The 12464-nt window shown below is 44.0% G+C and overlaps 1 protein-coding gene across 16 annotated transcripts in view; it reads left to right on the plus strand.

Moving 5' to 3' along the window:
* SYTL2 (synaptotagmin like 2) overlaps positions 1 to 3617 on the plus strand; it is a 206458-nt gene extending 202841 nt beyond the window's left edge. For all 16 annotated transcript variants that reach the window (XM_068266750.1, XM_068266751.1, XM_068266749.1 and 13 more), the window contains 3 exons: positions 169 to 271; positions 1457 to 1662; positions 2717 to 3617. In XM_068266750.1, coding sequence (XP_068122851.1) covers positions 169 to 271; positions 1457 to 1662; positions 2717 to 2862 — 455 coding nt within the window. In that variant the 3' untranslated portion in view covers positions 2863 to 3617. The remainder of the gene's footprint in view (positions 1 to 168; positions 272 to 1456; positions 1663 to 2716) is intronic.
* The last annotated feature ends 8847 nt before the right edge of the window (positions 3618 to 12464 follow it).

Raw genomic sequence — 12464 nt, forward strand, 5'->3', positions numbered from 1 at the left:
TCGTTTGTAAACTATCGTTTGTCTCTAAAGGTGGCCACTAATGATACAATTTGTCAGAGTACCAATATTTTATTCATTTTACCTATTATCTGCCGCCTTGGATGACTCTTACTAGTTTTCATGTTGTGTGGTGTAACCAGTGGATTTTACACACTTGTCTGATTGCAGAAACCAATACGAAGGCACCCTTGACAGGAGAAGTTCACATATGGATCAGGGAGTGCGTCCAACTGCCTAAACTTCGGGACAAGATCAACTCCTTTGTTAAATGGTAACGTAATTGACTCTGCTTTGGCTTCCTGGGTGATGACCTTACAATATCTGTCAGGTTTACTGCCTATTGCATTATCTGTATATGGTCATAGAACTGCTACTTGTACAGTCTAATAAAGACAGCCCTGGGAATGACAGTAACAATGGTTACCTCTGCCTTTTCTCTGGACCTCTTTGTGGTGGGATGGCTCAATAGTCTTACTGAGGTCCGGCAAATAAACTTTTTTGTCTGCATCTAGCTTTTTGTGTTCCCAGCTGGTAGCTGATAGATTTAATCAGAAAGGGATCTGATCAGAGAAGGTTCTATTGGCTGCCCACACACTGAAGACAGATTTCAAATAGATTTCTTCATGAAATCTGTAGAAAATCATCCAAGCCCCGCTGCCTACTTGGGCTGTAGCACCCTACTTCCCAACCCCCCCCCCCCCCCCCCCCTGCCCCTCCAGGGTCTGTCTGCCCAATAAGGCAAAGCTGCTCGCTCACAAGCTTCTTCATGCCACTCTGCAGACTGAAAGGGAATGCCCAGGCGAGCAACAAATAAAATCTACTTACCTGGGGCTTCCTCCAGCCCCTTCCAGCCGACTTGTCCCACGTCACAGCTCTGCTCCCAGCGCAGTAGAGGATCCCCTGGGCGGGTCCCCACCAGTAAAGGGGATCGTCCTCTACTGCGCTGTACACTCCGGACAACGTGGACTTGAATGACAGCGTTGCTCGCGCAGGCACAGTAGATGATGGCCTCTGCACCATCGGGGACCCCGGGCATGCGGGTGAGAGCGGAGCTGTGGTATGGGACATGTCGGCTGCAAGGGTCTGGAGGAAGCCGAGGGTAAGTAGATTTATTGCCTTATAAGCAATACCAGTTGTCTGGCAGCCCTGCTGATCCTCTGCCTCTAATACTTTTAGCCATAGACCCTGAACAAGCATGCAGCAGATCAGGTGTTTCTGATATTACGGTCTGATCTGATGAGATTGGCTGCATGCTTGTTTCTGGTGTGATTCAGCCACTGCTGCAGCCAAATAGATCAGCAGAGCTGCCATGCAACTGGTATTTCTTAAAAGGAAATAAATATGGCAGCCTCCATATACCTCTCACTAAAGTTCTCCTTTAAGCTTATCTAGTGCATGATCAAGAAAGCCGTTCTATAGTTGGTGATGGTTAATGATTATTCTTTGCTCTTTTCAGTACGGTGCTTCCGGATACCAGCAGGAAGAGCCGGCAGAAGACCCGCACCGTGGACAAGACACCTAACCCTATTTTCAACCACACCATGGTATATGATGGCTTCAAGACAGAAGACCTGAGGGAGGCCTGTGTAGAGCTCACAGTGTGGGACCATAACAGGCTGTCCAATCACTTTCTGGGAGGCTTGAGAATAGGCCTGGGATCAGGTAATGGCAGCTGCACAATGCATGGCGGTGAAAAGAGAATGCTACTTGTGAAACTGTGTCAAATTGTGCCCTAATGATTTGTTTGTTCCATCCATTTCAATCCCCACCCCTCCCCACCTGTGCTCACGGTATCTGCCAGTCTCCTCTTGAGCTCACGGTCTCTGCCAATCGTCCCCCATCCCCCGTGCTCATGGTCTCTGACAGTCCGACCATCCACCTGTGTCCCCAACCCCCCCCCCTCGGTGCTCAGTCTCTGCCTGCCCCCCCAGTGCTCACGATCTCTGACAGTCGCCCAGACCCCCCCCCCCCCCAGGTTCAGTTTCTGCTAGTTCCCCCCTCCCCCCCCCCCCCCTTCCTCATGCTCAGTGTGTGCCAGTATCCCTGCCTCGCCCTCTCTGCCCCTCCCCTTTCCAGGTCTCGCCCTCTCTGCCCCTCCCCTTTCCAGGTCTCGCCCTCTCTGCCCCTCCCCTTTCCAGGTCTCGCCCTCTCTGCCCCTCCCCTTTCCAGGTCTCGCCCTCTCTGCCCCTCCCCTTTCCAGGTCTCGCCCTCTCTGCCCCTCCCCTTTCCAGGTCTCGCCCTCTCTGCCCCTCCCCTTTCCAGGTCTCGCCCTCTCTGCCCCTCCCCTTTCCAGGTCTCGCCCTCTCTGCCCCTCCCCTTTCCAGGTCTTGCTCCCTCTCTGCCGCTACCCTTTCCAGGTCTCGCTCCCTCTCTGCCGCTACCCTTTCCAGGTCTCGCTCCCCCCCTGCCGCTACCCTTTCCAGGTCTCGCTCCCCCCCTGCCGCTCCCCTTTCCAGGTCTCGCCCTCTGCCCCTTTCCAGGTCTTGCTTCCTCTCTGCTGCTTCCCTTTCCAGGTCTCGCCCTCTGGCCCTTTCCAGGTCTTGCTTCCTCTCTGCCGCTTCCCTTTCCAGGTCTCGCCCTCTCTGCGCTTCCCAGGTCTCGCCCTCTCTGCCGCTTCCCAGGTCTCGCCCTCTCTGCCGCTCCCCTTTCTGGGCCTCGCCCTCTCTGCCACTCCCGTACTCACCCAATCATTCTATAACTTTGTGTTCCTCTTTAGGTAAGAGTTACGGGACAGTTGTAGACTGGATGGACTCCACGCATGAAGAATCCACAATGTGGGAGAAGATGATGGCCTCCCCCAATATATGGGTCGATGGCATGCTGCCACTCCGAATGTTCAAAATGGCCAAGCTCGCCAAATAAATTCCACAATGCTTTCTCCGTCAATAACGTTCCAGCACTGTGATCACTTTACCAAAAACCTCACTCTGTTCCTGGAAATGTCAGCAGGTGGCGCCGTTTCATGAAGAACGCCTCCTACCGAACGGCACTGGCCACTGATGGGGGGGCAGGGCCTGTAGGTCTCCCAATGACTATGGAACTCAACATTGCGTTCTGCTTACACTTTCTTTCATTGGTACTGGGCACTGGGAACTTAAAAAACTATAAAGAGATAATAAACTCTGTGTATGATTAACACTTTGTAAGAAAATGAAAATGTGTATTGTACCCCCAACACTTCTGCTGCTACCTTTCATAAACGTTTTCAAAATGGTTTGCGTTTTGTTTCTGGGGTGGCTACTTTATACGACAGCCCTTCTGTCATGGGGGGAGCACACAAAATGGAAGCTATTTTGCTCCTTTAAGCATGTAGAAGAAAAAGTGGGGAGAATGGTGTAAAATACAGTAAATATAGATCTCTATAAATATATTTAATTTGTATTGTCTTGGTTACATGATTGTTTTGTTGGTGGGTTAATAAGTTGGGAGTAAAGTTTTCTTTAGTCACATGTTGTATGTTGCTGTATCTGTTGTTTTGGTTACACGTTTACCTGCCTTATGGGATTTTTTTTTTTTTTTTTGTACAAAAAAATAAAATGTCTTTACTGGAAAAAAAGTGTCTTTTAGAATAAAGATGTATATATGTAATTATCTTAATAAAAATGATTTGAATTCAATGAGATGAGGTTATTCACACTTTCATCTGCTGTACTGATTGTCTTTTAAAGAGGAGCTTTAAAGAGAAACTCCAACCTAGAATTGAACTTTATCCCAATCAGTAGCTGATACCCCCTTTTACATGAGAAATATAATGATTTTCACAAACAGACCATCAGGGGGCGCTGTAAGACTGATTTTGTGCTGAAACCCCTCCCACAAGAAGCTCTGAGTACCGCGGTACTCTGGGCAAACTGCCACAATGTAACAATGTTCACAGACAGGAATTAGCTGTTTACAGCTGTCTCTAACAGCCAAAACAGCTAGGAGCAGCTACATAACCTGCCCACAGTAACAATGTCACCATGTAATGTCAGAATGTGAATCTGGGAGAGGAAAGATTTTACAATGAGCAAACACTGACTAAATCATTTATACATAATTATGGTAAAAAAATGAAGCACTTTTTTTACTACATTATTTTCACTGGAGTTCCTCTTTTCATCCCAATCAGTAGCTGATACCCCCTTTCCCATGAGAAATCTTCCCCTTTTTCTCCAATAGATCTAAGGGGGGGGGGGGAGGGTGTAGGGTGGAGTCTGTATGGCTGATATTGTGGTGACACCCCTCCCACAGTGTGATGTCATGAGTTTTCTGTCTGTGAACCTTTTTGCATTGTGGGACAGAAAATCTTCTTCCAACTTCTAAGCAAGCACTTCTGTGCTTGCTTAGAAGTTCTGTGCACAGAACTCTCAGTAAGGGCTGGTGCACACCAAAACCCGCTAGCAGATCCGCAAAATGCTAGCAGATTTTTAAACGCTTTTTTTTATTTTTATGAGGCGTTTTGCTAGCGTTTTGCAGATTGCTGCTGCGGTTTTCAGTATAGTAGATTTCATATATTGTTACAGTAAAGCTGTTACTGAACAGCTTCTGTAACAAAAACGCCGGCAAAACCGCTCTGAAGTGCCGTTTTTCAGAGCGGTTTGCGTTTTTCCTATACTTAACATTGAGGCAGAAACGCATCCGCAATCCAAAAAATGCCTCACCCAGGCATTTTTCGTTTCTGCTAAACGCCTGCCGCTCTGGTGTGCACCACCCCATTGAGATACATTGACCAAGCAGATCCGCAGCCGCAAGCGGATCTGAAAACGCCCAAAAAGCCGCTCGGTGTGCACCAGCCCTAACACACATCCCATGCAGATCTAAGGATGTCACCACCAGTGATACATTTCAGAATGTAAGTCAGGGAGAGGGAATCTTTTACAATGGGCAAACACTGACTAAGTAATCTATAAATGAATATTGTAAACAATAAGTTATTTTCTGCAATGTAACAATAAACAAAAGTGGGGACACCGAGAGCCCAATATAGTGTAGTAAGCAAAACAATAGGTGGAATTAAAAAGTATATAGTGTATATACTCACAAAAGTGGGTTACCGCCTAGGTAACCACTATATAGGCAGGTGAGGAGATTAGACCTGTCCTCACTCAGGATTAAAAGTCGCTCTCTGTAGATCAGCAAAAAAGAGAGGGGGATTGACCCCTCCACCAGGGGTGGATATTGGTAATCTAAGAGACAACAGGCGCCAGCAGGATAAAAGGTACTAAAAAGTTTAAAATTCCTCAGGAGGTGGTGGTGGACTCGCCTCCTTGCAATAGACAAGATACTGTCAAGCTTTTTAACAGGTTTATTTATATACTCCAGACAACCATGCAACGCGTTTCGCAGGTGTATTCCTGCTTCCTCAGGCAATAACAAATAGGAGTAGACGCAGTACAGTCTCAAGGTCATAAGCGCCTCGTGACCTTGAGACTGTACTGTGTGTACTCCTATTTGTTATTGCCTGAGGAAGCAGGAATACACCTGCGAAACGCGTTGCATGGTTGTCTGGAGTATATAAATAAACCTGTTAAAAAGCTTGACAGTATCTTGTCTACTTCAAGGAGGCGAGTCCACCACCACCTCCTGAGGAATTTTAAACTTTTTAGTACCTTTTATCCTGCTGGCGCCTCTGTTCACTCTTATATTACCAATAAGTTATTTTATTCATCCTGTTGTTTTCACTACAGTTCCCCTTTAAGGTGAGTTTTCCCATATTGGGCTGGTGTACACAGACCTTTGTCTTCAGTTTTGTGTTCATGCCAACTCCAGTTCAATCCTGGTTTCCCATTCTCAGTAGTTGGTAGGTTAAAGGGAAACTGAAGCAAGAGGAATATGGAGGCTGACCTATTTATTTCCTTTTTAACAATGCACATTGCCTGGCTGCCCTGTTGATCCTCTGCCTCTAATACTTATCCTGAACAAGCATGCAGCAGATCAGGTGTTTCTGACATTGTCAGATCTGACAAGATTAGCTGCACGCTTGTTTCTGGTGTGATTCAGACACTTCAGCAGCCAAATAGATCAGCAGGGCTGCCGGGCAATGTGTATTGTTTAAAAGGAAATAAATATGGCAGCCTCCATATTCTTCTCACTTCAGTTCCCCTTTAAAGGATACCAGAGGTGACATGATGAGGTAGACATGTGCATGTACAGTGCCTAGCACACAAATAACTAGGATGTTCCTTTTTTTTTTCTCTGCCTGAAAGAGTTAAATATCAGGTATGTAAGTGGCTGACTCAGTCCTGACTCAGACAGGAAGTGGCTACAGTGTGACCCCTTCACTGATAAGAAATTCCAACTATAAAACACGTTCCTAGCAGAAAATGGCTTTTGAGAGCAGGAAAGATTTAAAAAAGGTCAATAGTTCATAGATTTTAGCTCTGGCATACTTCAATGAATGTGTAATTGAGCAAAAACAATAAAACTGTTAAAACTTAAAAAGTAGATGTAAACATAAAATAAAGCTGTGGAATATCTTAAAAAGTCACTTTTAGGAGACGAAGATGGATACAATTTGTTTATTTCATTAGTTTATTTTTGCCTCTTTAAAGGCCACCTGAAGCGAGAGGGAAACAGAGGCTACCATATTTTATTTCAATGCACATTCCTTATGTGTCCTGCTGATGGCTGGGCGCACACTTGTTTGAATTGCTGCCACTGGAAATGCATGTAAAATTGCACATGAGTATACACAGTGGTAAAGTGGTTAGCACCCTCACCTTGCAACGTTGGGGCCTCTGTTTGAATCCCAGCCAGGGCACTAGTTGCATGGAGTTTGTATGTCCTTCCTGTGCCTGTGTGGGTTTCCTCCCAAAAACATACAGATAAGTTAATTGGCTTCTGCACCCTACATTGGCCCTAGCCTATGATACACACACACCACATGATCTAGGCATATAAACTTTTAAGTTTCCGATAGGTTGTAGTAAAAATACACCCACACTATTCGGCCAATCACAACACTTAGTGCTGTTGAGTGCTGTGGCTGGAGAACAGTTCCCTATGAGGTTTTTGTGCGGTGACCTAAACCATACTAGCTCCGAATATGTAAAGGTGGTAAACTACAAAGCTAGATCAACAGGACTTTGACATTACACAAGCATGTGATGTAGGGCTCATTTCAGAATTGTATGTGACTATAGTAGGAGAGCCTCCTGAAGTACCAAAAAAGATGAATCTAAATTCTATGAAAAACAGAAGTTTGTCTTCTTAAAACATACAAAACATTAATTCTTGTCCCTGATAGCTAAACACACTTACAGAACAGCTGGAATGCAATGGTGTGTCAGCTTGTTCCTGTACAGAGCCACAATAATCAAACATGCATATAACCTGTTTCGGATTGGTTGATCCTCATCAGTGCATGGTATGGATTAAAGTGGTCTGAAACTGACCTAACATTCAATGAAATGGTTTTCCTACTTTTTATTACTCATGCACAAAAGCAAATATGATAGCTGTATAAGTAATATTGAATGTCTACAAATTACAAGTTTCCAAAGTGTCCTTTTTCTTGCCCTAAAAGCTGCCATTGCATTTTATTCCGACTGCTTTTTATTATACTGTATATTAAAATCTTCTAATGAGCTGTTCTGAACTGTGTGTGTGTGTGTGTGCCTGAAGCAGAGACAGCTTCTCAGAGGGCCCTTTTCCACTAGCGGCGATTAAGTTGCTGGATCACAAAATTGCAAACCGCTAGTGATTTTAAAATCACTACAGTTTGTGTTGTAACATAGGAATCGCGGTAGGTAATTTCCACTACCGCGATTCATTTTTTTTTTAGTGAAATGCGTTCGCGCCGCGGAGCGATTTTTGCTGCGATTTTGCTATGCAGTCCAGTGCATAGCAAAACTGCGGTTGCAAATGCCGGGGAAATTTGTTACTTTGCAGAATCGCGATCGCTAGCGTTCAGCGTGAACGCTAGCGATTGCTAGTGGAAAATGGCCCAGAGTGTTTTTTACTTGTTACACACAAATGTATCAACATTAGAATGTAAACAAAAATACTGTTATTTCCAGTCTGGATGTGGATTTGAAGCTGAATAGCAGGACAAAGTGCTTTGTTTAACCATTTCAGGGATGTTCAGTTCTGCTACAATTTTTTTTCTGGCATAGCAGCTTTACAGCTGTAAGGAATCTTTTAGAGCAAAATAGAAACGCTGACTTTCAGACCACTTTAATGTGGCTCTATGGAGTAGGACTTGAAACACCCAGAGTATACAATACATACAATAATGCAATAACATTTGTAAAGCGCTTTTCTCCCATAGGACTCAAAGCGCATAGCTGTGTCTCAGATTAATACAGGGTTGCAGGCTGGGTTGTGTTACAGAGGAGATAGTCAGATGTCCATGAATGCCAAACTGAAGAGGTACAGGATCTTCTCAAAAAATTAACATATTGTGATAAAGTTCATTATTTTCTGTAATCTATATATATAAAATCGTATGTGTGTATGTGTGTATGTGTGTGTGTGTGTGTATGTATGTGCCGCGATCACGCGAAAACGGCCTGACCGATTTGAACGAAACTTGGTACACAGATCCCTTACTACCTGGGATGATATGTTCTGGGGGTCTCGCGGCCCCCCTGCACACCTGGGCGGAGCTACAAACAGCAAATCAGATTCCACCCATTCAAGTCAATGGAAAAAATGGAAAAGGCTGCCATTCCCACAGTAATCAAGCCACAGTCCCCACACTTGGCACAGTTGGTCACTTGGTGACTGAGGTTACAAATCCAGGAAAAGTGGGCGGAGCATAAAACAGCCAATCAAATTGCAGCTATTCATTTTAAATGGGAAAATGTAAACTGCAGCCATTCTTAGACTGTTAATCGCAGGGTTCTCAAACTTGCCACACTTGGTCACTGGGTGAATGTGATTAAGATTCAAGAAAGTGGGTGGAGCCTAAAAAAGCCAATCAAAATTCACCTATTGATTTTCAAGGGGAATATTTAAACTGCTGTCATTCTTACACTGTTAATGGCAGAGGCTTCAAACTTCCTACAGTGTGTCTTTGGGTAACTGGGGTCCAAATTCACTAAAGGGGCGGGGCCACATACAGCCAATCAGATTTCCTTGGTGGATAAACTGCTTCCATTCACACATTTTTGATGCCAGGAACCTGAAAGCTCACAAACTTGGTCATTGAGTGACTGTGTGTCAAGGTTACAAAAAGTGGGCGGAGCCAAAAACAAACTTCACTGGGAAAATATAAACTGTAGGCATTCTTACACCTTTAACGGCAGAGTTCTCAAACTTTGCACAGTTGGTCACTGGGTGAATGAGATTAAGAATTTGGAAGGTAGGTGGAGCCTACAACAGCCAATAGAAATTTACCTTTTGATTTTCAAAGGGAATATTTAAGCTGCTACCATTCTTATACTGTTAATAGCAGATGCCTCAAACCTGGTACAGTCGGTCACTGGGTGATTAGGGTTCAAATTCAGAAAGGGGGCGGAGCCACAAACAGCCAATCAGATTTGTTTATTTTTCAATGGGAATATACAAAGTATTGATACCAAGGACCCCAAAGCTGATAAACTTGATAGAGTGACTGTATGTCAAGGTTAGAAAAATTGTGCGGCGCCAACAACTTAATTTTTTACATGGCAGGGTTCCCAAACTTGACACAATTGGCCACTGGGTGACTGGGATTAATATTCAGAAATGTGGGTGGAGCCTAAAAACAGCCAATCAAAATGTACCTATTGATTTTCAAGGGGGAACATTTACATTACATTTTACTCCGTCTAATCTGGGCTGCGTGTGTGTTCCAATACACCAAGCGTCACATGCTAATCATGTGACGCTTGGTGTAATGGAGCGCACACGCAGCCCAGATTAGACGGAGAGGACAGCATGCTTCTGAGCCGAAAGCTATGCGCCGGCCAGAAGTGAAGAGGGAAGAAATATGTTCAGGTCAAGGGTCAAGCAAGTCACCGGGACACTGGCATGAATAGTGCATGAACAGCGGCAGACGGAGGGGGCAGGAGGAGGTCACAGTATGTACTTTTGACCCCCCACACACTGGAGTTATCTGTTTATTCAGCTGTGGTATCCTTTAATGGCAGAGGTCTCAAACCTGATACAGTCAGTTATTGGGTGACTGGGGTCCAAATTCACTAAAGTGGGTGGAGCCACAAACAGCCAATCAGATTTTTTAAATTGATTTCAGCCATTCTGTTATTGGCAGGGTTCTCAAACGTGACACAGTTTGCCACTGGGTGACTGGGACTAATATTCAGGAAAGTGGGTGTAGCCTACAACAGCCAATCAAAATTCACGTTTTGATCTTCAAGGGGAATAATTACATTGCTGCTATTCATACACTCTTAATGGCAGAGGCCTCAAATCTGGTACAGTCAGTCACTGGGAGACTGGGGTTTAAATTCTGAAAAGGGAGTGGGCCAAAAACAGCCAATCAGATTTGTTTAATTTCAATGGTAACATGCAGCTTATTGATGCCAAAGACCACAAAGCTCATAAACTTGGTCAGTGAGTGACTGTATGTCAAGGTTAGTGGGCAGAGCCAAAAACAACTTTTTACATGGCAAAATATAAATTGCAGCGATTCTTACACTGTTAATGGCAGGGATCTCAAACTTGACACAGTTGGTCACTGGGGGACTAGGATTAATATATGGAAAAGTAGGTGGAGCCTACAAGAGCCAATCAAAATTCACCTATTGCTTTTCAAGGGGAATATTGAAACTGCTGTCATTCTTACACTGTTAATGGCAGAGGCCTCAAACCTGCTACAGTCGATCATCAAGTGACTGTGGTTCAAATTCACTTAAGGGGTGGAGCCACAAAAATCCAATCAGATCTGCTTTTTTTTGGATAAACTGCTTCAATTCACACAATTTTGATGCCTGGAACCCAAAAGCTCACAAACTTGGTCGACTGTGTGTCAAGGTTACAAAAAGTAGGTGGAGTCAAAAACAGATTTTCGAGGAAATTGTAAACTGCAGCCCTTCTTACACTGTTAATGGCAGGGTTCTCAAACTTTGCACAATTGGTTACTGGGTGACTGGGATTAATATTCATAACAGTGGGTAGAGCCTAAAAAAGCCAATCAAAATCACCTGTTGATTTTCAAGGGGAATATTAAAATTGCTGCCATTCTTGCACTGTTAATGGCACAAGCCTCAAACCTGGTACAGTTAGTCATTGGGGTTCAAATTCAGAAAAGGGGACAGAGCCACAAACAGTTTCATTTCTTGGAAAATACAAATTATTGATGCCAAGGACCCCAAAGCTCAGAAACTTGGTCATTGAGTGACTGTATGTCCAGGTGACAAAAAGAAGGCAGAGCCAAAACCAAATTTCACTGGGAAAATGTAGACTGAAGGCCTTCTTACACTGTTAATGGCAGGGTTCCCAAACGTTGCCCAGATGGTCACTGGGTGACTGAGATTAATATTCAGGGAAGTGGGTGGAGCATATCATAGCCAATCAAAATTCACCTGTCGATTTTCAAGGGGAATATTTCAATTGCTGCCATTTTTACACTGGTAATAGCAGATGCCTCAAACCTGCTACAGTTGGTCATTGGGTGACTGGGGTTCAAATGCTGGAGAGGGGCAGAGCCACAAACAGCCAATCTGATTTGTTTAATTTCTATGGGAATATACAAATTATTGATGCTAAAGACCCCAAAGCTCACAAACTTGGTCATTGAGTGTTTGTGCATTAGGGTTAGAAGAAGTGGGCGGAACCAACACCTGTCAAATACATACCCGGGCAATGCCGGGTCATCAGTGGGTGGAGACAAATACAAATTTCACTGGAAAAATGTAAACTGCAGCCATTCTTACGCTGTTAATTGGAGTGTTCTTAAACTTTGCACAGTTGCTCACTCAGTGAATGGGATTAATATTCAGAAAAGTGGGTGGAGCCTACAATAGTGTATAAAGCTTCACCTATTGCTTTTCAAGTGGAATATTTAATTGCTACCATCCTTGCACTGTTAATGGCACAGGCCTCAAACCTGGTACAGTTGGTCATTGGGTGACTGGGGTTCAAATTCAGAAAAGGGGGTGGAGCCACAAACAACCCATCAGATTTTTTCATTTCAATACAAATTATTGATGCCAAAGACCACAAAGCTCACAAACTTAGTCATTGATTAATTGTTAGGGTTAGAAAAAGTGGGTGGAGCCGACACCAGCCAAATATATTCCCGGGCAACGCCGGGCAATCAGCTAGTGTGCTGATAAACATTAGACTTTCATATATTTTAGATTCAAATACACACAACTGAAGTAGTTCAAGCCTTTTATTGTTTTAATATTGATGATTTTGGCATGCAGCTCATGAAAACCCAAAATTCCTATCTCAAAAAATTAAAATATTTCATCCGACCAATAAAAGAAAAGTGTTTTTAAAACAAAGTCAACCTTCAAATAATTATGTTCAGTTATGCACTCAATGCTTGGTCGGGAATCCTTTTCCAGAAATGACTGCTTCAATGCGGCGTG

The sequence above is a fragment of the Hyperolius riggenbachi genome, chromosome 2, assembly GCF_040937935.1.
Source record: "Hyperolius riggenbachi isolate aHypRig1 chromosome 2, aHypRig1.pri, whole genome shotgun sequence".
Taxonomy (NCBI): Eukaryota; Metazoa; Chordata; class Amphibia; order Anura; family Hyperoliidae; genus Hyperolius; species Hyperolius riggenbachi.